General features: G+C 38.3%; 2 protein-coding genes across 2 annotated transcripts; one reads left to right on the forward strand and one right to left on the reverse strand.

Annotated features, from left to right (window-relative positions):
- Positions 1–1300: 1300 nt before the first annotated feature.
- LOC110699749 (chlorophyllase-2, chloroplastic-like) lies at positions 1301–27948 on the reverse strand. The gene is made up of 2 exons (XM_021877268.1): positions 27572–27948; positions 1301–2212 (listed from the first exon to the last, which is right to left on the reverse strand). Exons 1-2 carry the CDS (start codon positions 27860–27862, stop codon positions 1532–1534), a joined length of 972 nt encoding a protein of 323 aa, XP_021732960.1. The 5' UTR covers positions 27863–27948; the 3' UTR covers positions 1301–1531.
- LOC110699750 lies at positions 3967–4744 on the forward strand. The gene is made up of 2 exons (XM_021877269.1): positions 3967–4346; positions 4512–4744. Exons 1-2 carry the CDS (start codon positions 3977–3979, stop codon positions 4718–4720), a joined length of 579 nt encoding a protein of 192 aa, XP_021732961.1. The 5' UTR covers positions 3967–3976; the 3' UTR covers positions 4721–4744.

Consider the following 27948-nt stretch of genomic DNA (forward strand, 5'->3'; position numbering starts at 1 on the left):
ATTAATTTGCGAGTTCTAGCAAGGAGCTAGAGAGTTGAAAATAGCAGAAACTCAGTCATGGTCTGCGTAGAGCCCAAGTATTCTTACAATACAGTGATCGATGAGATTATATAGCTATAAAACAAAGGTCTTTTTTGTTAAGTTTATTTTTACTAGGATTATTGTAAATATGTTAGATTTATCCATGAAATCTATTAGAAGCGTGGCAAAGCTTGGTAAGCGTGGCAAAGCTTGGTAAGCTTTTAAATATGAAAAGTTTTATAAAAGATAAGTTTTAATTTTAAGAAAAGATCTTCAAGAGTTTTTATCTTATAAAATCTAGTTTTACAAAATAAATAATCTTTTCTAAAATTATATCTTTGTTAAGTTTTCCAAAAGATTTTCTTCTAAAGATTTATTTTAGTGTTGTGCTTATGAAAAGACAATTTAATGATTTCTTTCTTTTGAAAACCCTACTTTACATACGAGTAATTCTTGTACTTCCTCCGTTAATGGTTAATTGCAGCAAAGGAATATTTTATATCTCACAAATAATACCCCTTTGTTGCAATTAACCATTAACGGAGGAAGTATATAAAATAGAGATCATAATTTGCATAACTCGTGAGTTTTTTCGTGAAAAATCTGAAGAGTGCTTAAAGAGTAACTTTGCCAAGTCTAATGCTTTGTCATATGAGTTTCGGATTTCATGTGTAGCTTTCCAATCACATATTAGAGTCAAGGGTTGTATTGTTTTGGTATTGGGTGAGTGATTAGCATATTGCATACAGTTTGCAGGTTTAGGTTGAAGCTGAGTTGTGAGTACTCTGGGAATACTGAGTGAATCTAAATTTGGGACTTAGGTTGGTAGAATAGGGTTCTATTGTGTAGCAAGTTCAGTCTGGAACTTGTGAGGAAAGGTATGTGCTTAATAGGTTGTAACTAGGTGTGTTCCCTATTATAGTGGATTGATTTTGTCTGAAATCCCTTGAAGGGTCGAGATTTTACTTGTAATTGGGTCGTGGAACGTTTCCTCGTAAAAATCCTATGTGCATTCCAAGTTCCTTTATTATTATGTTTTTAACTCCGCAAAAATAGTCACTAGGAACTCATTTACAATTCACCCCCTCTTGTAGAGTTCGTCCCAACTAACGACTTCGTAATAACATATATTTCTTACGTAGTATTATTTTAGAATTTAATTGGTTTTTTGTAACTTTACTTTAATTTCACCTCATTAATACAATATTATTTCAATTCAAAAAAAAAAAAAGTAAATAAATTCTGACTTTGAACTTAAAAAACACAACTATTGCTTTTAGAATTCTAGCTAAATTCACATTCAGTCTTCCTGTAATTGAGATAGCAAGGCAAAGTGAAGCCTTTGACCCTCATATTGTGCATTTGCAATAAAAGGCCGCGCCTTAGCCTTCCATATAAGATTTTACTCTGTTTTCTTTTTACGCTAAAGTAAAGAAAAGATCGATATCTAGATATATAAACAATACAAATACGAGTACTATACAATCCATACATCACACTTGCTTAAAAATTACAGACAAACATCAACCTTGTCAAACTCCACAGCGACAGTTTCATCTCGGTCTCTGATAGATTTGAGCTTGCTATCATCTCCTTGTATGTAAGCATCTAAAAAGGCAACAATCACCCCTCCAACAAACTTTCTCATAGGCTCTCTACATTTTCCATTCTTACACAAACAATAAGTAGTAATTCCCCTGACTCCCTTAGTATCATTATCTAGCACGTCGAGATGACCATAGTCTTTTACAAGAAAATACCAAGCAGGACTTTGGCATTCCTCGAAAAAATTCTCATGGTTTACTCCTTTCGGAGCACAAGGAGGGAACAAAGGGTTCTTCTTTATTTCACCCAAACCCGAACCAATCACAAGCACAGGCATTCCATTAAGGTCAAAAGATTGTGGTACGTATGTTAAAACTGGAGGCGGTGTTTGGTTTCCTTTTCCCATTCCATCAACTGGGTCTATGCCTATCAAAGCTGATATTTTGAGAGGAGATGCTGTTATTTTGTTTAATGCTAGTGCAAATGCTACCTTGCCTCCGCGACTATGGCCTGAAAGTGCTAGCTTGTGTAGGTTTGGTTGTACATTCGATGGAAGTACGTCTTTTAATCCTTCTGATAACCAGTTTATAACTGCAGCTGTGGCTTCTATTTCGTCTTTTGAGTCTGGTCCAGCGACGGAATATAGCTATAGATGTGAACAAACATAAATGAATTAGGATGCCATGAATATAGTAGAACTATTTGAATAGGAGTAGGAAACAAACTTGTGAATCTATATTTGTCTAAATAGTAGTATAATAAACCCAGAGTAACATTTGGATTGATGCAAGATTGAAATGGTCCATTACCATATTAGTACTACTTCCTCCGTTCTTTTTTACTTGACCCGCTTTGACTTTTACACTATTCACCACCCCTCCTTTGACCGTGTTTTTGTGAATAATATGTAAGGAAAAACATATTTATGTTGATAATTTTGAACTCGTCTCAATAAGTACTATTATAATATATAACTTTGATATTTTTTAATTATGGAGAATTAAAGTTATTGACCGTTAAAGTTTTGTATTGGCAAGCGTGATAAAAGAAACATGTCAAGTAAAAAAGAACAGAGGAAGTATAATAGATAATAAACAGTATTTGGGAAGAATAAAAATTTAATTTGGGATAAACTAACATTACCATGCGATTTAAGTCATTTAACATTTGTTGATTTTTATTTAATTTTTTTTTAATCTCATATTGCATATAAATTCTTCTCATTTCTTTCAAGCATTTATTGTGACTAATCAAATGGGCCATTAAAGTCTATAAATTTAGCTTTCACTTCTTTAAGTTTTAAATTTGTAATGCCAGGTTTTCTTGGTTGTGGGTTGAGGTTCTTAGGTCCAGTTTTGTTCACCTTAAAAATATAATATTGAGTAAAAATAATTTGAGTTCAGTAAAAAGAAGTTCAGTTTAGTAAAATTAATTTCAGTTTAGTAAAAATAATTTTAGTTTAGTAAAAATAAGTTCAGTTCAGTAAAATTATAATAGAAAATTAGTAAAAATAATTTTAGTTCAGTAAAATTAATTTAAGTTCAGTAAAAATAATTTAAGTTCAACAAATATAATTTTGTTTCCGTAAAAATAATTTCAGATTCAGCAAAAAATAAGGTAAAGTAAAGAATTAAAGATATCAAATATTAAAGAATGTTAATTATGATAAGATTTCAGTTGACTCTATAGTCTATACGTTTAGAAATTAGGACATACGAGTAATATCATGTTCTTTTTACTCTGTTTTTGTTATTGAAACGATATAAAGGTTTTTTTTTTTCTTTTTTGAATTATTTTTCTCCAATAAGATGCAAAAAACAATATCATCAATTTTAATATTCATGGGAATACTTAAAACCCCTAAACAAACATGAACCTACTTGGACAATGCTACAATGCAACACTTGCCTTTTTTGTTGATTCATGAATATTTGCAATGCTTTCTATTTTACTGGCCACAATTATTTCATTTTGCACTACTATGTAATTAATTTATCTTGCACAAACAATTTGATAGATATTATAGGATTATTATAATATTTGTCGTAGAGTGGGATATATTTGTATATATTTGTGATATAGTTTATATTCTTATCGTACTAGGTTTCCTAACATGATTAGGACTAGTATTGTAACACTATATATATGATTCAATGGTACACACTCCAACCCAAGGAGTTTTCCAGAAATGTAACATGGTACCATAACCTAGATTTTTTGAGGGTTCCACAAAATTAATTTCTTTCCTAAAAAAATCTGATCCTCTCTTTCTTCCGCATAATCTAATCTCTCGTGGTTAATTCATCACTTAAATTTGCTACCTTTTTTGGTCCACTTTGCTGCATCATCAAGCCTCTTTAATTAATTTTCTTTTGGTTTACAGTAGCATATTGTTTGGGTTTCCTTAGCAATGGCCAAGGATGATGATCAACCACCCACACCTCCTCCTCCTCCACCCTCTAATGACTACCACCCTGCTAATTCCATTAGCAATATCAAGAATGAGGTTCCAGAAATTCTTGATCATGAAAAAGGGAATTATGGTAGTTGGGTTGAACTTTTCGAAATTCATTGTCACTCCTACAATGTTATCGACCATATAGATCTTAAATCACCCCGTCCTACGGACCTCACAACGGCGCAGTGGAACCGTCTTGTTTCAATTATGAAAAAGTGGATTTATAACACAATTTATGCGGACTTACGAAGCACGGTGTTGTACAAAAATGCTACGGCACAAGAAACTTGGGATAGGCTCGCCAATATTTTTCAAGATAATGGTGAAATTCGTGCAATTTATCTCGAAAAGCAGTTTAACAATCTTTTTGTTGAAAATTTCCCAGATGTGTCTTCTTACTGTCAGAAATTGAAGGAACTCATAGATCAACTAGCTAATGTTGGTCAGCCCGTGTCTGAGAGAACCTTGGTTTTACGTCTTTGTGCAGGTTTAATTGACTCCGACTATGATGGAGTGGCTCAATCTATCACTCAAATTCGACCTCTTCCTGGATTTGATGAAGCAAGATCCCGAATTCTCTTAGAAGAGTCCCGCAAATCCGCAAAAGACAACTCCGGGCAAGCTTTTGTGGCACAAGAGAGCAGCACCACCACCACCACGGCGGCCGGCCAGCAGCAGCAGCCGCCGCAACAGTAAGGCAGGGGTGGTGGTGGAAGTGGTCGTGGCAATAAAGGGCGTGGTGGCAAGTCCAAACCCAAAGGAAGGGGGTGTGGACAGCAACAACAACAGCATCAGGCCCAAGCCCAGTCCACCCCTCCTAACCAAGCAAGCCTAAGTCAGCAGCAGCTATGGGCCAGCTTCCAAAAGTGGGCTCAGCAATTAACTTGGGCCAGGCTGCCAGCTCCTTTTCCAGTTCAGCAGCAACAACAGTTCGTCCTTGGACAGCCAGGCCACAACAGGCTTACACGGCCCAATATGGGCAGCCCATGACTCCCACGGATTTGGCAGCATCTTTCTCCACAATGACACTTCCAAATCCCGACAATCAGTGGTACGTGGATTCGGGTGCCACATCTCACATGACGAACAACGCTGGTAATCTCTTACCCCTGTTTAATTTAAGCACTAAAAATCATATTTTAGTTGGTAATGGTCATCGTATTCCAGTAACACGTTATGGTCATGGCTCCCTTCCCCATCCTAAAGCACCTCTCATCCTTTGTGATGTCCTCCTTGCACCTCAACTCATAAAGAACCTTATTTCAGTTCGTAAATTTACCACTGATAATTCTGTGTCTATTGAGTTTGATCCTTTTGGTTTTTCTGTGAAGGATCTTTGTACGGGGACAATAATAACGAGATGTGATAGTTCAAGAGACTTATATCCAGTCAAAACCACAAACTCCACTCCATCAACCTGTCTTGCTACCTCACTCACTGCTGTTTCACCATCTACTTGGCATAGTCGTCTAGGACATCCTGGAGCTCAAGTTTTTAGGTTTCTAAAGTCTAAAAATCATATTTCTTGTGATAAGGAGCATGACTCCCAGTTTTACAAATCTTGTTAATTAGGAAAACATACTCGACTCCCTTTTGAGAATTCTAATAATATTACTATTTGTGCTTTTAATATTAGACATGCCGATTTATGGACTTCTCCTGTTCGTAGTTCTCAAGGTCACAAATATTATTTAGTCTTATTAGATGATCATACTCACTTTGTGTGGACCATTCCATTAAAATACAAATCTCAAGCTTTTCAATCCTTTATCAATTTTCGGAAATATGTTGAAACCCAATTTGAACGACAAATTAAATCTTTTAAATGTGATCATGGTAGGGAATTTGATAATGACCCTTTTAAGCAAAAATGTATTGACCATGGAATGATTTTCCGTTTTTCTTGTCCACACACTTCCTCACAAAATGGCAAAGCCGAGCGTATGATTCGCACTCTTAATAATATTAAGCGTACTATACTTTTTCATGCGTCTCTCCCTCCCTCGTATTGGTTTTATGCTCTTGAAACGGCCACTTACCTTCTAAATATTTTGCCAACAAAAGCCCTTAAAAACAATACTCCTGCTTTAGCCTTGTTTGGAAAAACTCCTGCATATGATCACATTCGTGTCTTTGGGTGTCTTTGTTTTCCTACTTTATCAGCCACAGCTCCACACAAATTAGCTCCTCGATCTACACCATGTGTGTTCTTGGGTTATCCTATTGACCATAGAGGGTATCAGTGTCTTGATCTCACCACAAATAAAATAATCATATCGCGTCATGTCATTTTTTATGAAGCGACTTTCCCATTCCGAAATATCGCTCAATTTCGTAGCCAAGATTATGATTTTTTAGGTGATGATTCCCCTTCCCGGCCCTCTTTTGTTGCACCCCACTCTTCACACCCCGCAACAACAAAACCCACACACACCCCACCAACAAAATGGCCCAGCCATTTCTGCCAACCCACAAACCAGCCCAGGAGGTCCTGCCAGCCCCCCTCAACACGGCCCAGTAACGCAGATAACCCACAAAACATCCCTGCCAGCCAAACTCCCCTGCCTAGCAGCCAATCCAGCAGCCTACACCGCAGGCAGGCTGCGGCAGCCCAGCGTCAGCCGCGGGTAGCTCGCGGACCCCACTGCCCTCACCACCCTTGGCCAGCAGTGCCACCACACCCACCCATGATTACTCCCCGCCACCTATGCGAGGCATTCCGCCCATACAACCCACTCGACCACCACCTTCTTCACCCCGAGTCACCCGTAGTCAACGGAGAATTTTTAAGCCCAATCCGAAACATTGCAACCTTACCGTTCAACCTTCGGGTCCCCACCATCATAAATCACCCCTTCCAAAGTCCTATAAACAAGATTTAAATGACCATAACTGGAATGCGGCGATGAATGATGAATATAGTGCTTTAATTAAGACAGGGACATGGGAATTGGTGCCTAGGCCTACGGGAGTGAATATTGTTAATTGTATGTGGCTCTTTAAACATAAATACAAGTCTAATTATGACCTTGAAAGGCACAAAGCTCATCTTGTATGTGATGGCAGGTCGCAGGAAATTGGTGTGGATTGTGATGAGACTTTTAGTCCGGTAGTTAAACCGGCCACTATTCGTACAGTTCTTAGCTTAGCCTTGGCTAGACAGTGGTCGATACATCAACTAGATGTCATAAATTCCTACTTACATGATGACTTACAAGAAACTGTTTACATGCATCAACCTCCGGGTTTTCTTGATCAGAGAGCGCCCAATCAGGTTTGTCGTCTTCGCAACGCTCTCTATGGTTTAAAGCAAGCTCCCAGAGCTTGGTACCAACGCTTTGCAAATTTTCTTATTAAGTTGGGTTTTGTCATTTCTAAGAGTGACACTTCTCTCTTCACAATCCGGCAGGGTGATGATATGGCATATTTGCTTCTTTATGATGATGATATTATATTAGCTACCTCATCTGACAAGTTGCGTGCAGGTGTCATATCTCAGCTACAAACTGAGTTCCCTATGACTGACTTGGGTCTGTTGAGCTATTTTTTGGGTATTGTAGTGACCCGAAAACCCTCTTATTTTCTACTTTCACAGGAAAAGTATGCACAAGAGATTCTAGAGCGTGCATGTATGGCCTCTTGTAAACCTGCAACCACTCCAGTTGACACTAAGTCCAAACTTAGTGCAGATGCAGGGCCACCTTTTCGGGATCCTACTTTGTATCGCAGTTTAGGAGGTGCTCTTCAGTATCTCACTTTCACTAGGCCAAATATTGCATATGCGGTTGACAAGCGCACTTTAGGGCGCGCTTTAGTGCATATTTTAGGATGATTTTGGATGTATTTGGGGCCGCTCTGGCCGATTACTACCTTGTTATGCTTACGTTCCCCATATTACGTGCTTCACGGGTTTTCGGTTTGTTTTTGATGTGTTTTCAGGTAATATCAACCGAGTTTAATCGGATCCCGAGCCCTTGATGCGTAACCGAGCTAGCCTTGACCGGAGTCCGAGGAGTTAAGGAAGTTCGAGTGCCGTGCATTGATTACATAGCACAGGCAGCACGGCCGTGTTACCATAGGCACACCCGTGCTGGCCTATAAGCAAGCAACCCTAGGCAAGGAAGCACGGCCGTGCAAGCCTATAGCACGGCCGTGTCAGTATCCACGTACCAGCACGGCCGTGCAGGCCATTAGCACGGCCGTGCCAGATGTTGCCCGTGCCCGTGTCAGCTTCATTATGAGCCCCGTGCTAGAGCATATTCAGCACGGCCGTGTCATTTTTAGCACGGCCGTGCCAGGAAGCTGCACGGCCATGCCATATATAGCACGGCCGTGCCAATTTGAAGAAGAAACCCGGTTTACTTACTGACAAGCTAGCACGGCCGTGCCAAATACAGCACGGCCGTGCTGATCCAGGGTTAACTGCGCGCTTGACTTCTCCGCATTAAAAGACGTATATAAGACCCAACTTTAAGAGGATTCAAAAGACAGTTTTAGAGATAGTTTTGAGAGCATTTGTAGAGAGTTATTGGAGAACGTTCTTAGTATTAGAGATTCATTAGTTTTCTTAGAGAATTTTCTAGAGATTTTAGTTTTCTTGGATTGATTTGAAGCAAGATTTGCGAAGATTCTTTGTATTATTCATTGACGACGGATATCAAAGTTCTGAACTTTTCCATTGATTCGCATCAATACAATTGGTATTATTCATTCTTGTTTATTAATCAAGCTTTATTATTCCTTAATCAGAATTCATGTTTATATCTATTATGCTTTTGGAATTCATTATTGCTTTGATTATGAATATGTGTGAGTAGTCTCCTAGCTAGGGTTTCGGGATGAAACCCGGCCTAGGTAATCTATGTAATTGAGGATTGATTTTGATAAACGGATTGTGATTAAATTGATTATATGCGATTGCATGTTAATTCATTATAATAGGAGTAGCTAACCTAGAATCTTGAATTTGATTGCATGATATTCTTGATTTGAAAAAGAGATTGTGAATTGAGTATTTCATTATTGAATGTGGTTTGATTATGTATCGAGTAATGTTAAGTGCATGAGAAATCCAAGCTTAGTATTGCCCGTTGTCTTCCTATCACATGATATTGATCAGACTTATAGTCTTTGCATATCCCGTTTGTCTCTGTGATTCCTTGTTGCTTAGTTACCAATGGTTAGGCGGATTCCCGTTCTCCCTAGTGTCTTAGTTTATTGATTTATTCCATCTTATTAGTAGTATTTTAGAACACCATTTTCCATTGATTTCGAACTAGCTTAGGTTTAAGATTGATTTGCAATTACTCTCGTTCCTCGTGGACCGAACCTTTATTTGCCATTGTACTTGGTTATAGGGTGTTCGTATAAGTATTGTTTGATTGAGAGTTAGATTGTAGCGACCGATTTAACCCTTGTCAAAATGGCGCCGTTGCCAGGGAACGGTGTTTGTTAATTGCTTTTTAATTTCTTGAGTCTAGTTCATCATAAAAAAGCACAAAAAGATTTTTCCCTTTTGGCTACACTTGTAGCCCTGCTATTTAATTGGTTCGGTTAGTGTGTATGCGCAGGTCTAAACAGAGAGAATTAATACCCTTCGATCCAGAAATCGAAAGAACTTTGAGGAGCAATCGTAAATCTCGATTGACGTCATCAAACTCTCAAAGAAAGGAACACAACACACAACAGGTTCCAATGGCAGACATACCGCGCCAACCCAATCGGCCAGCACCACGACCCCTTAAGGAGTTGGGAACTCCTGGGGCGTATAGAGCTTCAAGTGGGATTGCTCCACCCACTACTGAGGCCAATGATTTCGAGATCCGGCCGGCTATGATCACCCTCATCGAGAGAAGGCAGTTTAGTGGTGCCAAGCATGAGAGCCCTTTGGCTCATTTGAACGAATTTGAGAAGTACTGCAATACCATCAAGGTTAATGGGGCGAATCAAGAGTTCGTGAGATTGAAGCTTTTCCCCTTTTCACTTATTGGGAGAGCTCTCGAATGGTTAGAGAAGGAGGTGAAGCCGAACTCTCTACACACTTGGGATGATGTCACGACAGCATTCTTGGGAAGATTTTATTCCCAAAAGAAGACGGCCGATGCTAGAGCTTTGATCCAGGGATTTCGGCAAAGGAGTGGGGAGTCAATCTACGAAGCATGGGAAAGGTACAAGGAGTATCAAAGAGAGTGCCCACACCACGGAATCCCAACATATCAAGTTTTACAGATTTTCTATGGAGGATTGAGTCCTCAAGGGAAGACCAGTTTGGATGCGGGAGCAGGTGGCCCCATTATGAACAAAACCGAAGAAGAAGTCATTGATATCATAGAAGATGTGGTACGACACCACATGGATTGGCAAGATGGAGAGCGAGAGGCCATGAGCAAGAGTGGAGGAGCGGTCTATTCGGTAGACCATCTTAATGCAATCGGGAATTTGACATCGCAAATTGTAAATCTAGGTAAGGAAATGTCAATTATCAAAGAGAAGCTCAACGCTCCACTGCATCAAAATCTTCCATCCTATTCTAAGGGAGCAGGTATGCACTCTAACTCTAATAATATGCCTGCTGGATGTATATTCTGTGAAAACTGTGGGTCTTATGACCATGATACCTCTGCCTGTAACGTAGATTCCCAATTTCAATCCAACTATAATGATGGTAATGAGTGTGATAATGAACAAGTCAATGCCTTGTCTTATGATAATAGACCTAGGAATGACAATAACAGATATTTACCACCTAATCAAAGAGGGAACAATTATAATCAACAGGGTAATAATTATGACTACCAACAGCAAAACCAGTGGGGAAACAGGAACCAAAGGGACCAAAATCCCCAAAGGTCTCATAATCAACATGGTAATTTTGGTAATCAGAACAATTACCAACAAAATGCAGGTAATCAAGGGCAATACAATCAGAACATGAATGCCAATAACAGGGGAAATTGGAATAACAATGGTAACAGGAACAACTTCCAAAATCAAAATCCCCAACAGTCTAATGCGCGTGGCTCCCGAGCCTCTAATGACAACTACAATGCTCAAGGACCATCGCAAAGGACTAGTTTGGAGGAGATGATGGAAGCACAGACCAAAATGTTCAACACTTTCATGGCCACCAGTGACAAAAAGTTTAATGAAGTGATGACACATAATAAAATGCTTGAAACCCAGATTACTCAGTTGGCTAGTGCTATAAAGGATGGGGTTGGAGTGTCAAAACTCCCACCTCAAGGTATTGACCCTAAAAACTCTGTAAATGCTATCACCACTAGGAGTGGAAAGACATTGAGGGGGAGCGATGAAGTAGTACCCCCTAGGAGTCAATCTGTGACTACACCTACCACTGATACTGTTATAGAGAGTGAGGAGGAGAGGACCGGAGAGAATGATAAAATTGTAGAGGTCTTAAATGAAAAGGAAGTAACACAAGTCAAAGAACCCAATCTATTGCAAAAACTTCCTTACCCCCATAAGTTTGTGAGACATAAGTTGGATGCTCAATTCGGTAAGTTTTTAGATACTTTGAAGCAAATTCACCTTTCCATACCATTCACCGACGCTATAAAACAAATGCCTAACTATGCTAGGTTTTTGAAAGATATTTTGAGTGGCAGGAGGAATTGTGATGGGGTGGAAACTGTTAACCTCACCGCGAATTGTAGTGCAATCATCATGAACAAGATGCCTCCCAAATTGGGAGACCCAGGTAATTTCTCAATCCCTTGTGCTATTAATAAAATGAAAATTGATAATGCATTATGTGATCTTGGGGCTAGTGTTAGTCTTATGCCATATTCTGTATATCAAAGATTAGGGGTAGGAGAACTTCTTCCTACCAACATTACCCTACAGTTAGCTGATCGTTCGATCAAATTTCCTAAGGGTAAGGTAGAAGATGTTCCCCTACGAGTTGGGAAATTTGTGATACCTGTGGATTTTGTAGTTTTGGAAATGGATGAAGATAATCATATACCTATTATTCTTGGGCGACCTTTCCTAGCTACCTCTAGTGCTCTCATTGATGTGAAGAGTGCCAAGATTTCTTTAAAGGTAGGAGAGGAGGTCCTTGAATTTGATCTGAACAAAAGCATGCAATATCCTTTGTCTACTTCCGAAAACTGCATGATGATTGACACTATTGATTCGATTGTCTCTAGTATGCATACACTATTGCTTTCTACTAACCATGATCTTGAGCCAAGTGATACCGATGAGAGCAGGTACATAGAGGAGCAAATGCTAGAGGAAGATGATGGTGATAACGGTTTCAAGGAAATTACACCCGTGTATGCACTTGCTAAGGCCACCACAAAAGAGGTAAACGAGGCCCCTAAGGTAGAATTGAAACCTCTACCATCACATCTAAGGTACGAATTTCTTGGCCCTGATTCAACTTATCTTGTCATTGTGAATTCTTCTTTAGATGCGGATCAAACTCGGAAGTTGTGTGATGTATTGAGAGAGCATCAAAGTGCCATAGGCTATACCATTGATAACCTCAAGGGTATTAGCCCCGCTATATGTATGCATCACATAACTCTCGAGGATGGTGCGAGGCCTTCTATTGAGAGGCAGAGGAAACTCAATCCTCAAATGGGGGAGGTGGTGAAGAAAGAGATCACCAAACTTCTTGATGCAGGTATCATCTTCCCCATTTCAAGCTCTAGATGGGTTTCCCCTGTGCATGTTGTCCCTAAGAAGGGGGGAATGACTGTAGTTGAGAGTGAGAATGGTGAGCTCATCTCAACTAGAACGGTGACCGGCTGGCGGATGTGCATAGACTATAGACGTCTAAACGTATCTACCAAAAAGGACCATTTTCCCCTCCCTTTTATTGATCAAATGCTCGAAAGACTAACTAGGCACAAGTATTATTGCTTTCTTGACGGTTATTCGGGGTTTTGCCAAATACCTATAAACCCGGATGACCAAGAGAAGACGACTTTTACTTGTCCATATGGTACTTTTGCCTACAGGAGAATGCCTTTTGGACTTTGCAATGCACCGGGCACCTTTCAACGGTGTATTATGAGCATTTTTGGGGACATGTTGGAGGCCGAGATGGAGGTTTTCATGGACGATTTTTCTGTTGGGGGAGCCTGCTTTGATGATTGCCTAGTGAACTTGGGGAAGTGCCTACAACGGTGTGAAAGAGTGAATTTAGTCCTGAACTGGGAGAAGTGTCACTTCATGGTTGAAGAAGGTATTGTCCTCGGTCACAAGATCTCAAATGCAGGCATAGAGGTGGACAAAGCAAAGGTTGAAGTTATAGCAAAGCTACCACCACCGGTCAATGCAAAAGGGGTAAGACAATTCCTAGGGCATGCGGGGTTCTACCAGCGATTCATAAAAGATTTCTCTCTTATAGCCAAGCCTTTGACTGCCTTATTGCAAAAGGAAGTCGACTTCAAGTTCGACAAAGAGTGCCTGCAAGCTTTTAACACACTTAAGAAAGTTTTGATTTCGGCACCGATTGTGCAAGGACCACAGTGGGATCTACCTTTTGAGTTGATGTGCGATGCTAGTGATACGGCTATTGGAGGTGTTCTTGGGCAACGAGTTGAGAAGAGGGTTCACGTGATCTATTACATGTCCAAGACCTTAAATGAAGCACAAAGGAACTACACCACTACAGAGAAAGAGTTCCTAGCCATTGTTCATGCATTTGAGAAATTTTGGGACTACCTCATTGGTTCCAAAACGATTGTTTATACCGACCATGCTGCCATCAAGTACCTAATTTCGAAGAAGGAATCCAAACCACGCCTCCTCCGATGGGTCCTCTCTTTACAACAATTTCATGTGGAGATCCGGGACAAGAAGGGAGCCGAGAATGTGGTTGCGGATCACCTTTCGCGCATGGAGAGGGAGCAACAAGAAGATGATGGGCTGCCCATTTGTGATGAGTTGAAGGATGATGTTTTATACCTCCTCAAGGAGAAGATTCTACCATGGTTTGCGGATTTGGTAAACTACTTGGCTTGTGAGGAGTTTCCCCCGATTACTCCAAGAACCAACGGAAGAAGATTAGGAGAGATGCAAGGCATTACATATGGGATGATCCAATTTTGTTCAAGAGAGGTGTAGATGGTCTCCTAAGAAGGTGCGTTCCGGAGGAAGAAGTTCATAGTGTGCTGAAAATGTGCCACTCTGACCCTTGCGGAGGTCACATGGGGGCTAATAAGACAGCCCAAAAGGTTTTGCAATGTGGGCTATGGTGGCCCCATATCTTTAGGGACGCGTGGGCATTTTTGAAGACTTGCGATGTTTGCCAACGGAGTGGAAACATTTCCAAGAAGAATGAAATGCCTCAAAAACCCATACTTGAACTTGAGATCTTTGATGTGTGGGGCATTGACTTTATGGGACCCTTCCCTTCCTCCCGTGGGAACCAATACATACTTGTGGCTGTGGATTACGTGTCTAAGTGGGTGGAAGCAATTGCCTCCCCTACAAATGATCACAAGGTGGTGGTGAAACTCTTCAAAAATATTATATTTCCAAGGTTCGGGGTTCCTAGGGCGGTTATAAGTGACAACGGGTCACACTTTGTGCATGGGGCCTTTCAAAGGATGCTTCGAAAGAATGGAGTACATCAAAGGTGCGGGACAACCTATCACCCTCAATCTAGTGGGCAAGCGGAAGTCTCCAATCGACAGATAAAGTCCATCCTTGAGAAGACAGTGGCGAAGAATAGGAAAGATTGGTCCGATAAGCTTGATGATGCACTTTGGGCATACCGGACTGCTTTCAAGACCCCAATAGGCACCACCCTATACCGCTTGATCTACGGGAAAGCATGTCACCTCCCGGTCAAACTAGAGCACCACGCTCAATGGGCTATCAAGAAGATAAATTTTGATCTAGCAAGCGCGGGAGAGCAACGAATGTTGGACCTTCATGAATTGGAGGAGCTTCGGATGGACGCATATAACAGTGCAAACCTATACAAGTCCCGATCTAAGGAGTTCCATGACCGGAAGATAGAGCGAAAGGTGTTCAATGTTGGTGACAAAGTCCTCTTATATAACTCTAGGATGAAGCTCTTCCCCGGTAAGTTGATGTCAAGATGGAGGGGTCCATTCACTGTCAAAGATGTTTTCCCTTCCGGTGCGGTTGAGCTTTATGATTCTAGTGGGTTGCAATCCTTCGTGGTTAATGGGCAAAGGTTGAAGACATACTATGAGGGAGCCCATGTTGGTGTGATAGATGTGTTCGAATGCGGTCACAGGAGTTGAATGTGACCACGTCAAGCTATCGACGTTAAACTTAGCGCTTCCGGGAGGCAACCCGATTTTCTTGCTTTTACTAGAGTAGTTTCTTTTGTTTTGTAGTTGGTTTAGCTCCTAATTTGTGTGAGTTTTGTGTGCTCTTGTATGTTTTTGTGCAGGTAGAAGATTGGTTAGAAGTCGGAATGAAGAGAGTGATGCGTGCCTTGAAGGAAAAGAAAACATGCAGACTGCAGCAGACAGCACGGCCGTGCCATCAGACAGCACGGCCGTGCCAGAATCCAGCACGGCCGTGCCAAAATCTGCACGGTCGTGCCAAACCTCAAAAGCCCACTGACATTCTAGCACGGCCGTGCCATTTTCAGCACGGCCGTGTCAAGTACTAGCACGGCCGTGCTAATTTTAGCACGGCCGTGCCATCTGAAATTCAATTTCGCAAAAAAGCCTGCCAAGCCAACACGGCCGTGTCAAATTCGGCACGGCCGTGCCAAACCTCAGCACGGCCGTGCCAGTTATAGCACGGCCGTGCAACGCGGGTTCCGGATAGTTTTTCGTGTTTTTTTAAACACGATTTCACTCGCACTCTCTCATTATTCTCCAACTCTCCTACCCTTTTTCTCTCTAAACTAACCCAAACCCCCAACCTCCTCCCTCAATTCCTCAAATCAAACCCTAATTCCCCATATTCTTCTTTCAAGATCTCGGCACCCTCCTTGCATTGGAGCATTTTTCAAGTGATTGGACGCAAAATTCGGCCCTCTTTGAGCTCGCCACAACTCCACTTCGTGGAGTCCTCGGTGAATTCGTTCTTAAACTCATTGATTTTCGCAATTTTTGTCCAATTTCATTCGTTTTATTGAATATTTGTTGTTGAATTGTGCTTTATTGTTGCAAGTTTGGGTGAACTAGTAGTGTTAGGGTAGTACATTGCATGCTAGGATAGTTTCTTGCTTGTTAATTGGTATATTGTGCTTAATTTCTTGAATCAAACATGCCTAGAACAAAGACATCGACTAGGAGACCGGGTCGGGACGATGCATCCTCATCCATGGTTCCCCCACGGTGGACACCATGGGTATTGTTTTTAATAACCCGTCCTTTTTGGACAAATTTGTAGGATTATCCCACCGACCGATCCGGCCTACCAAGTTCTACGACCCTTTAGCCGCTAGGGCTCTAGGGATCGAAAGCGACATGGTTCAACTATTTTCATTTACCAACTTTGATTCTTTCCTTACCATGCATGCTCTCACTTACAAGAGGCTTACCCTCGAATTTTTGTCTTCTTTGTACGTGCATCGGGATAAGAATAACTCACCCCGGTACTTGTCCTTTCAACTAATGAACTCGGGCACCATTCAAATGTCGGTGGCCCAAGTTAATGCCGCCTTTGGGTGGACATCCGACCTGAAATATGGTCCTAAGGATGGCCACTCAAAACACTACAACTCCGGGTTGTTTTGGCGGCAAATCACGGGGAAAATGGATAGAGATCCCCGTAGGGATAAGGCGACTTCCATCGTAAATCCCGCCTTTCGGTTGTCCCACAGGACCTTCTCCTCTACTATCTTTGCTAGAGGAGATAGTTCGGGTGTAGTCTCCATTAGGGAGTTACAGTTTATTTGGCACCTCACCCGTGGGGACGGGCGTCTAGACATGGGAGTGTGGTTACTAGACCACCTCGACGGTGTAGCCCGGGGTAGTGGTGATATTACTATCGGTGGCATGATCACCATTCTTGCGCAATATAATGGGATTGATTTTTCTGAATTGCAGGCTATCCCAGGCACTACGAGGCTTGATAAGCGCACCTTGAGAGCCATGCAGTGGCTTGAAGGGACATCCCAGCCGGATTGCTATTTGTGGCTCGTAGCAGGCAAGCCATACGCCTACTTGCCCGATCCGGAGAGGACGGTGGTTTACAACAAAGACAACTGGATCTTCGACCCCGACTTCGCCTGGCACGAGGACGGAGGCACGGAGTATGTAAACCGCAATCCCCACCCTCACCAGGGGGATGAGCAGGCCCACGGGGGCCAAGGAGGTGACAATGCTGATGATGATGATGATGACGAGGAGGGTGGCCCGGATGCGGCCCAGCAGATCCCGGCGCAAGACTTCGCCTGGCTCCGCCAAGGAATGGAAGATTTGAAGCTCGAGGTAGCGGATTTGCGCCGGTCGAACGAGGATATGACCTCCGCCTTCAGAGACCTGAAGAGGAGTGTTGATGATATGGCCTCCCGTTTCCCTTATGGCCCGGGCGGGCCTAGCTCGTGATCCCTTTCCCTTTCCCTTTAGTTACCTCCCTCTCCTTACTATTGTAAGTCCTTGATGTATAAACATTGAGGACAATGTTTGATTCTAGCTTGGGGGGGTCTTACTTGTATTCATCTAAAACAAAAAAAAAAAAAAAAAAAAAAAAAGATTTACTGGCTTTCCTAGACTAACCTTAACTTGTTTGCTAGTATGTCTTCCCTTTTTGCAGATTGGGAACATTCGAGACGCGGCATGAGTTTGAAGAACGATGCTATGGCCGTTAATTGGAGCTCCCGGGAAGCAAATTTGGTGAGATCTTTTCTTTTTTTTTGTGTGCTTAGGATAGTTTAGTTTAGGAAGAAGTTGAATGGTTCGAGGATGTTTGATCGGTTCTAAGGAATCTGGGATCGTTGATGTTGATATCATTCGATCACTTGTTTGTCGATTGGGATTTTATGTGATTTTTATGCCTCGTTATGTGCCTTTCAACTTATTCAGTTGGCTTAGTTGTACATATGTTTGTGTTAGATAGGAAAAGCTTCTGCTATGAGGATGTGTGGTTTAGCTTATATGATATGCCTCGTAGTCTTTTCCTATGTTTTTGGATCATAATAAACTTGTCTAATTGCAAAATTTTTGGAATATTGTTCATGTTGGATTCGAAATGTGAATGAATGTGTATGGAATGTCTATTTCCACTTAAGCCAGTGATGAATACACAGTTCGAGTCTATTGTTGATCAATGTGGACGAGTCTAGGCGAAGGGTAGAAATAGAACACTTTTGTCATGTGAAACTCTATGCCTTTGGGCTGTGGTAAGATGGAGTCGCTTCCCATTTGTGGATTTGATCCCCTTAATTGGTAGTTGCTTTGTTTTTGAATCCCGTGAGGTTTTATTGTTCTAGCCTTCATCATTCTTCTTGAGTGACATATTTGGATCCTTGATTACGCATGTTTCGATCTTTGTGTTGACTTGTAGCTCCCAAGACCGACTTGACACTTTTAAGGGAGGAAGAGGGCACCTTTTTTCATTTTTCTTATTTTGTTCCTTTTGTTTTGTTACAAATTAATTTTCTTTTTACATCATCTTACTTGCTAACCATGTTGAGCCTTTAATTCCATTTTGGTTACCCATGTTACAAACCCGATGGCCGATGTTTTACCAACCCTTAGTTGTGAAGCGTTTACCTCGCAAGGTTTGTTTGAGCTTATTGTGTATAAATCAAGAATAATGATCGATAGTTGGTTTGAGCAAGTTTGAAAGTGAGCTTAATTGTAAAGATGTAATATGAAAATTTGTTTTTGAAAAAAAAAAGAAGAAAAAAAAAGAAAAGAAAATCAAAAAAAAAAAAAAAGGAGAAAAGCCGTCCGAATTGTGAAAAAGGCGAGGACATATGAATAAAAAGCTTTGAAGTTTGAAAAAGGTGATTTGAGTGTGTATAACATAGAGAGTTTGGGATGTGTAAAAGTGTGATCAATGTTTATTGTGGAATGTGAATTGCATCTTTTTGAACTATTGTTTTTGAGAATTGTGATTCTTGCGCTTCATTTAGGAATTAACCCCATTTTTTTAAATTGTTTTCACCTACCTTAACCCATTGCCAATACATTACAACCCTTTAAGACCCTTAGACTTTAGAGGTGTTCGGTTCTCAAACGGTGGAGGGAGATACCTTTCAACCCTATGGAAAGATTATGCGTAATCGAGATGTCGGGATACCTTTGTTATTTCCTCAAAATATCACTTTTCCGGTTCCTTCGATGAATCACGAGGGGCCAATTAGGGTGGTGATTTGAAGCAAAAGGGGAGGACGTGTCCAGTTTGGTTGGGTTTAGAGGGAAGCATGACTTCTTTGTTCTCTATGCTTGGTTTAGGTTTTGTTTGCATTTTGATCAACGATATCTTGGATTGTGTGTCTCGTTGCTTGTTTGAGTGAGTTTTCCTTCCGTGCATGGTTGTTCTAAGTAGGATCCATTGATTTCATTCCGTGCTTAATTTGATTTGTTCGCAATGGCATAGTTTATTTGATCTTGTGTGTGTTTCCCTTGGTTTTTGCTCGAGGACTAGCAAAAGTGTAGCTTGGGGGTTTTTGACAAGCGCACTTTAGGGCGCGCTTTTAGAGCATATTTTAGGATGATTTTGGATGTATTTTGGGGCCGCTTTGGCCGATTATTACCTTGTTATGCTTACGTTCCCCATATTACGTGCTTCACGGGTTTTCGGTTTGTTTTTGATGTGTTTTTAGGTAATATCAACCGAGTTTAATCGGATCCCGAGCCCTTGATGCGTAACCGAGCTAGCCTTGACCGGAGTCCGAGGAGTTAAGGAAGTTCAAGTGCCGTGCATTGATTACATAGCACAGGCAGCACGACCGTGTTACCATAGGCACACCCGTGCTGGCCTATAAGCAAGCAACCCCAGGCAAGGCAGCACGGCCGTGCAAGCCTATAGCACGGCCGTGTAAGTATCCACGCACCAGCACGGCCGTGCAGGCCATTAGCACGGCCGTGCCAGATGTTGCCCGTGCCCGTGTCAGCTTCAGTATGAGCCCCGTGCTAGAGCATATTCAGCACGGCCGTGTCATTTTTAGCACGGCCGTGCCAGGAAGCTGCACGGCCATGCCATATATAGCACGACCGTGCCAATTTGAAGAAGAAACCGGTTTACTTACTGACAAGCTAGCACGGCCGTGCCAAATAGCACGGCCGTGCTGATCCAGGGTTAACTGCGCGCTTGACTTCTCCGCATTAGAAGACGTATATAAGGCCCAACTTTAAGAGGATTCAAAAGACAGTTTTAGAGATAGTTTTGAGAGCCTTTGTAGAGAGTTATTGGAGAACGTTCTTAGTATTAGAGATTCATTAGTTTTCTTAGAGATATTTCTAGAGATTTTAGTTTTCTTGGATTGATTTGAAGCAAGATTTGCGAAGATTCTTTGTATTATTCATTGACGACGGATATCAAAGTTCTGAACTTTTCCATTGATTCGCATCAATACAATTGGTATTATTCATTCTTGTTTATTAATCAAGCTTTATTATTCCTTAATCAGAATTCATGTTTATATCTATTATGCTTTTGGAATTCATTATTGCTTTGATTATGAATATGTGTGAGTAGTCTCCTAGCTAGGGTTTCGGGATGAAACCCGGCCTAGGTAATCTATGTAATTGAGGATTGATTTTGATAAACGGATTGTGATTAAATTGATTATATGCGATTGCATGTTAATTCATTATAATAGGAGTAGCTAACCTAGAATCTTGAATTTGATTGCATGATATTCTTGATTTGAACAAGAGATTGTGAATTGAGTATTTCATTATTGAATGTGGTTTGATTATGTATCGAGTAATCTTAAGTGCATGAGAAATCCAAGCTTAGTATTGCCCGTTGTCTTCCTATCACATGATATTGATCAGACTTATAGTCTTTGCATATCCCGTTTGTCTCTGTGATTCCTTGTTGCTTAGTTACCAATGGTTAGGCGGATTCCCGTTCTCCCTAGTGTCTTAGTTTATTGATTTATTCCATCTTATTAGTAGTATTTTAGAACACCATTTTCCATTGATTTCGAACTAGCTTAGGTTTAAGATTGATTTGCAATTACTCTCGTTCCTCGTGGACCGAACCTTTATTTGCCATTGTACTTGGTTATAGGGTGTTCGTATAAGTATTGTTTGATTGAGAGTTAGATTGTAGCGACCGATTTAACCCTTGTCAGCGGTACAACAGGTGTGTCTTTTCATGCATGATCCCCGGGAGGCATTGAAGTGCATTCTGCGTTATGTTCAGGGTACCATTGATCACGGTTTACATTTATATCCAACTGTTTCTCATCGACTTATTACTTATACTGACGCTGACTGGGGAGGTTGTTCTGATACCCGACGTTCCACATCGGGCTATTGTTGTTTCCATGGGGACAACCTCGTGTCTTGGTCATCTAAGAGTCAACACACTTTGTCTAAGTCGAGTTCAGAAGCAGAATATCGAGGCGTCGCAAATGTTGTCTCAGAAGCGTGTTGGCTTCGTAATCTTTTACTTGAGTTACACTGTCCTCTACGGCAGGCTACTATTGTTTATTGTGATAATGTCAGTGCAATCTACCTTTCTGGAAACCCGGTACAACACCAACGCACCAAACATGTGGAGATGGATGTACATTTTGTTCGAGAAAATGTTGCTTTGGGAGAAGTTTGGGTTGTGCATGTTCCTTCTAGATATCAGTTTGCAGACATTTTCACTAAAGGCCTACCACGAGATTTATTTCTGGAATTCAGGTCCAGTCTTAGCGTACGCCCTCCTCCCGCTACGACTGCGGGGGTGTGATAGATATTATAGGATTATTATAATATTTGTCGCAGAGTGGGATATATTTGTATATATTTGTGATATAATTTATATTCTTATCGTACTATGTTTCCTAACATGATTAGGACTAGTATTGTAACACTATATATATGATTCAATGGTACACACTCCAACCCAAGGAGTTTTCCCGAAATCTAACATAATTTGATAATATCACTACCTACAGTTTTTATAAAGCTAATTTGCGATATAAGAAATAAGTGTGTTTTGTTAAATGTAGACCTCTAAATGAAAAGGTTTTTATTCCCAAGTCGTTAACTGATTGCACATTTATCAATAGCTGTAAAATCCTCAACAAATTAACTGGTTTGATCGATGTTCTCCAAAATTAGTAAAAAGCTAGGGGTACACTTAGTGTATAATAGTCTTTTGTACACCACCAATATTTTTACGCCAACTAAGCAAATCATATTAAATATAGGAGGAAAGTTGAAATTTTAAGAGGGAAAATTAGGAGGGCTTTTTTTTGGCTTTTTCCCGGGTAGGAAGCTTTGAAGCGGGAACAATTGGGTTGGCGCCAACATATAGCATTGGAAAATGGGAATCCCATCCTTTCTGCATTCAATTCTTTGATCTTTGTTATTTTCAACCTTTTTGCTTTTTCTGTAAAACTCCATTGTTAAACCTTGGTGTGGCTTTTATCTTCTTCTATTGTCATCCGTTTTTCCCTTTCTTTTTTCTCTCTTTATATTTCAAATTTTGTTTCTGTAATTACAATTACTAATTTTATCAACCATGTTCTATGATATGTTCTAATTTGATAATATTTTCAGAATTTTTTTGCAATTTTTCGCCTTTTAGGAGACGATTCATCATCTATCTTTATCCATAGCGACAACAAAGAAATTAGGCGCACAAAATAAGTACTAGCAAATGAATTTTTCAAAAAATAAAAGGATTAGCAAAAGAAAGCGGAAGTTGGGAATGAATTAGGCACACTAACGAAGAATTAAAGTTGCTGTGGGTATTTTTTTTTTTTTTTTTTGAGGAGGTTGCTGAGGAAATTTTAGTAACGGAAGAATACTATGATAGGGGTGCCAGCTAGAATATGAAAAATTAAAAAAATTAAAACTGTGGAAGCTTAAATAATCGTAAACCTAAAGTTTTGATATCATATTAGATCTTGTAAAACTCTTCAAATTGGATTGACTTTCAGATCTAGGAAACTCAAAAGATAATTATACAAAATATATCACATATATTGTAAAATAACAGAATATCTTATCATATATTCTATAAGTTGATTTAACTTAATATTACTATGATTTAATTTGAGAAAGAGAAAAAAAATGGATTTAATTTCGTGCTAGCATTTCGATTTTAATCTCAACATTATTTCGTTATATCCACAAATTGAAAAAAGGAAGATTTTTACGTTTTGGTGTTTGGAGTAATGGTTGATTATTGCCTTGCAAATTTATAACTTTGAAGAATTTATAAGTTGATTGCCTTGCTGCAAATGGCGGACGAAGCTAAAAGAAGACAGAAGTTAATTTCCTAAAGATTATTTGATGGTTGTTAGCTTCAATTTTTGTAAAACATAAATGATTCGTTCATTACTTTTGTTAGTTATGATTCTATAAAATAAAAAATGATTACTCAACATTAAAAATTTAACTTAAAATAAAAAAGAGGGAAAATTTTCGCTAAAATTCCATACAATGAACTTTTAATGCTGGTAAAATTTCATGTGGCACCAACATTTAGCTTTGGAAATTGTAATTAAAAGAGAAAACGTAATCTCCTTTTTCACCATTATCGCATACCTAAAGTTTCTTCATCTCATTCAATATAATAAAATTTGATAAATTCATTCGTCTACAAATTCTAAAAAATATTCAGTGAATATTTTTATTAGTAACTTGATACCAAGAAATATAATTCAAAAACAAGTCTATGGCGCCACTTGACTCTGCATCTTGTTTCATTCAATATCGACTACGTGCAATAATTTTATAAATAAAATGAATGTATTGATTATCTGATCTTATGACCATTGTATTTTATAAGACTAAACAATGCAATATTTATTGTTATTTTTTAAACTAATATATTTGACTAATATCAACATTTGATAATTCTTATTATAAATAATATTAAAATAAGTCATGGGGTATTAAAAGTAAACTAGGAATAGCTGAAATAAAATTGAAAATTATACCAATGAAATTAATTAGGGCTCTATTGTCATAAAAAATATTTAGATAAAAAAATACAAAGTTTATTGTACGCACACTTTATTGTAAAGGAAGAAACAAAAGTTAAAATGGTAAAAGATATATTAACATGGATACTCCGTATATAAGTCAAGAAGGGGTAGGTAAAAGTATAACATTAGCGAAGGGCTAGAAAGAATTGAAAAATAATGCTACTAAAATAAGAATTTCATTTTCAAATTCTAGCCTAGAATATATACGAGAAATAGAAATATGATTTGATATTAATAAAAGTGTTAGGATCTTGAATTCATTTTTCAATCTTAAATATATAATCAATGTGAGATATTTTAATAGGCGGTCAAATTTAAAACTATTTCAATTGCACACCGTCATTCATTAAGGGCATGTTGTCTTCACCGCAAAAAAAATAAGTTTTAGGTCTAATAAGTTAAGGTAATTTATAATAAGTCCAATAAGTTAAGTAAGGTCTAATAAGTTACATTATGTTAAATAAGGTCTAATAAATTTCAATAAGTTCTAATCAAGTCTAATAATAAGGTCTAATAAATAGGGGTGTCCATTCGGTTCATGGTTTGAATTTAGCCTAAATCCATTCCGATTTAAAATAAATTTTAAATTTCAATTATCAAATCCATTTCGATCTGAATTCCTCACCAAATTCAATCCGATCCTGATTTAAAATTAGGTTATCTGGACCCAATACGAAAGTGCGAATTAATATACGTTGCATATTTTTTGGGCCTAATGTGATAATAAAAATTAAAATACAATAATAAAAATTAATTCTTAAAAGTATAGTTGTACACGATTAATAGAAGTATTGAAAACATAGGTAGGTTACATGATAAATATTAATAATTATAATCATAGTTTAGCATGATTATATCAACAATACTTATTTATAAACTAACGATTTCATAATTTATTTTAGTATTTTGGATTCTAACAAGGTCAATCCAATTCGATTTGAACGTCCGAATTTTCAAAAAAATTCAATCCGATCCGATTTGATTTAAAGTTTGGATATGATCCAAATTAATAATTCTGTTTTGATTGGTTTAAATTTCGATTTTAATCCGAATGATGGATACCCGTACTAATAAGGTATAATAAGTTCCAATAAGTTCAGTAAGGTCTGATAATTTAATAAGGACTAATAAGTTTGATAAGGTCTTACAAGGTTCAATAAGGTATAATAAGTTCTAATAACATCAATGAGGTATAATAAGTTCCAAGACTTTAAATTACAGTATACTGTGTAAGTTTTGATTTTTCAAATACAAATATGATTCCTTTAAAATTGATAGTATTTTTTTTTTAGTTTTTAAATACAAAAATGATACTTAAAATGAAAATTTATAGAAAAATCAAAACGTGTCTCTTTATACCTCCACAAGATTCGAACACAGGTGGACTATCCATAGTCATTCAAGGGGTTTGTTTGTTACTAGACTAAGGGGTATAAATATATACATCAGATGAAAACAAATTAATTTTTATAGTGTATCCATTGGACTGAATTTCCTGGCTTATTATTTTATGATTTTAGAAAATAACAGCACAAAAAAGTCAAGATTTTGATTAAAACACAACAAAAAAAAAGTCACGCTTTGAAGTTTGGTCCACATGTTCCACAATATATACCATTAGTTTTATTAATTTCATTTAAGGCTATAGTGTGTATAAGAATTTAAAACATGTTGTACGGAGATCTCAAAGTGATACGTTTATCAAATTAGATTATATAAACAGAAGAATGATTCTTTAAAATAATAAATGTTTTTAGGGAAAAAAAAGGTTTTTTCATGGTCACAAAGTTCGAATACTGAATGTGTTTATATAATGCAACATTTTGATAATGTCTAGACCATCGGACTAAGGGGATATCAGCACATTCATTAGGTTACATATTAATATATATTATTAGTTGAATAGGTTCATTTTTTATATTTATCAAATTTGTAAAATTTTAACTTATTAACATACTTTTTGTTTTAAATAAAATAGTTATTAAATATAAAAAATTTATATCTAAACGTATAAGTTTGTTTCCTTCACAGAAATGAAATAATTAAAATACAAAATAAAAATATGTTTTTGTTATTCTAATATTTTAAAATTAGATATGATTCTGTAAAATTAAAAATATTTAACACCAAAAAAAAACATTTTACACCGTCACAGAGTTCGAACGATGGTATCATGTACACAAAGGTAGCTTTTTTTCTAAACCATTGGATTAAGGAGTATCAACACGTTCATTATGTGGAAAAAATTTATTTATTAAAATCTATGTATGAGTGTTTCGACGAAACTTTGATGTCAATTACAATATCGGTTTTTTTTTTTTTTTGTAAAATATCAATCTTCGTAGCAGCAAACATTAAATCATTTTCTTGCTACAATTTATACGAAAATTGTAAAACATCAACTTTAACCAAACTTATTTACTTGCAGCATATAATTCTAAATTTATTTTTGTTTTTACACATCCACCAAAATTTTATTCAAATTAGTTTATTCTTCATGCATATTATCACTACAATTCATTTTAATAATTGTAAGCCACCGCGAGTACGGCCGAAATCGACCGGAAGATTACATAAAATTGACCGACGACGTTCAGATTTTCACCAGATAAATCAGCCCGTATTGCACCGGGGTCAAACTACTCAACGAAGAAATTAAGATTTCTATAGTGTTCTTCATTCGTTATGTAGAGAGATAAATTTGAGGGGAAACATTAGGAGAGAGAAAAAAAATTAGGAGAGAGAAAAAAATGAGGTGAAAATTTCAAAGTTTTTTTTTTTTTTTTGGGGGGATTATATAATCCCTCCGTTTTTAAATACTTACTCCACTTTCTTTTTCCGACCGTTTTTAAATAATTGGTCCATTTCCTAATTTGGAAAGCTTTTATAATATTTAATTAATTTTTCTCACCAAGTGCACCCAACAATATTAATTCCATATTCTTTCTCCTTCAATTCTCTCCAATACTTTTGGGTTTTTATAATTTTTTATTTTTCCACAAACCCCACTACCTCTATATTTTATTACTTTCTACAATTTCTCCTAAAACTCCGCGCATGGAGAAATGGAGCAAGTATTTAAAAACGGATGGAGTACTATTTTAATTTTGGTAGATGAAAGGTTTGATAAATTTGAAATTCATAAGTTAAAATTTAAAAAACAAGGTTTAAAATTCAAATGAAAATGAAGGTGACTCATACAAAAAAAAGATTCTCCATGAACCAATGGAATGCTTGTGTACAAGATTCCTTTGTACACTAAGTGTACCCTAAATTGCTCCCAATTAGCCTTATCAAATGAACAAAAATCATTTTCACTATTTCCAAATAGCACACAACCTTAGATTTCCTATGTATTGTTATTCCGTGCACAAAAGTCTAGCTAAGTAGCATATTTTAGATTTTTCAGCATAAACATGTAATTGGTTCAATAACATTTTACAAATAATTAAAGAAGCATAAGTTACCTGTGGAGCAATGACCACAAAACCATGAGAAGCAACATGATGAATAAGTTGTGAGTAGAAATGGTTGTATAACATATATCCATGAAGCATCAGCAACACCGGGAACTCGCCACCCTTTAAACACGACGGAGTTCCGATCAACAGCGGCTTCGGTGGTGGGTTTGTCTTATTGTTGTTAAAGTGGCTTTCTGCTTTGATTCTAAGAAGGGCAGTGGGATAACTTCCATCATCAAAGACATTGGTTCGATTAGCAAGTGTATCTGGAGAAGAAATTGAGGTAGAAGAAGACATTGTTAAATAATATCTCTTTCTTTTTCCTTACACCCCACTTTCTAGTGTGATCTTTTTCGTTTCTCTTGGATAATAAGTTTTCTATC

The sequence above is a fragment of the Chenopodium quinoa genome, unplaced genomic scaffold, assembly GCF_001683475.1.
Source record: "Chenopodium quinoa cultivar QQ74 unplaced genomic scaffold, ASM168347v1, whole genome shotgun sequence".
Classification (NCBI taxonomy): domain Eukaryota; kingdom Viridiplantae; phylum Streptophyta; class Magnoliopsida; order Caryophyllales; family Amaranthaceae; genus Chenopodium; species Chenopodium quinoa.

What these genes read in the sequence shown, in the direction of transcription:
- LOC110699750 (XM_021877269.1), top strand. Translation starts at nt 3,977, where the DNA reads ATGGCCAAGGATGATGATCAACCACCCACACCTCCTCCTCCTCCACCC. An exon ending in CAATATTTTTCAAGATAATG is followed by an intron (nt 4,347 to 4,511) that starts GTGAAATTCGTG and finishes GTCTTTGTGCAG; the next exon opens with GTTTAATTGACTCCGACTAT.
- LOC110699749 (XM_021877268.1), bottom strand. Translation starts at nt 27,862, where the DNA reads ATGTCTTCTTCTACCTCAATTTCTTCTCCAGATACACTTGCTAATCGA. An exon ending in TTGTGGTCATTGCTCCACAG is followed by an intron (nt 2,213 to 27,571) that starts GTAACTTATGCT and finishes TCACATCTATAG; the next exon opens with CTATATTCCGTCGCTGGACC.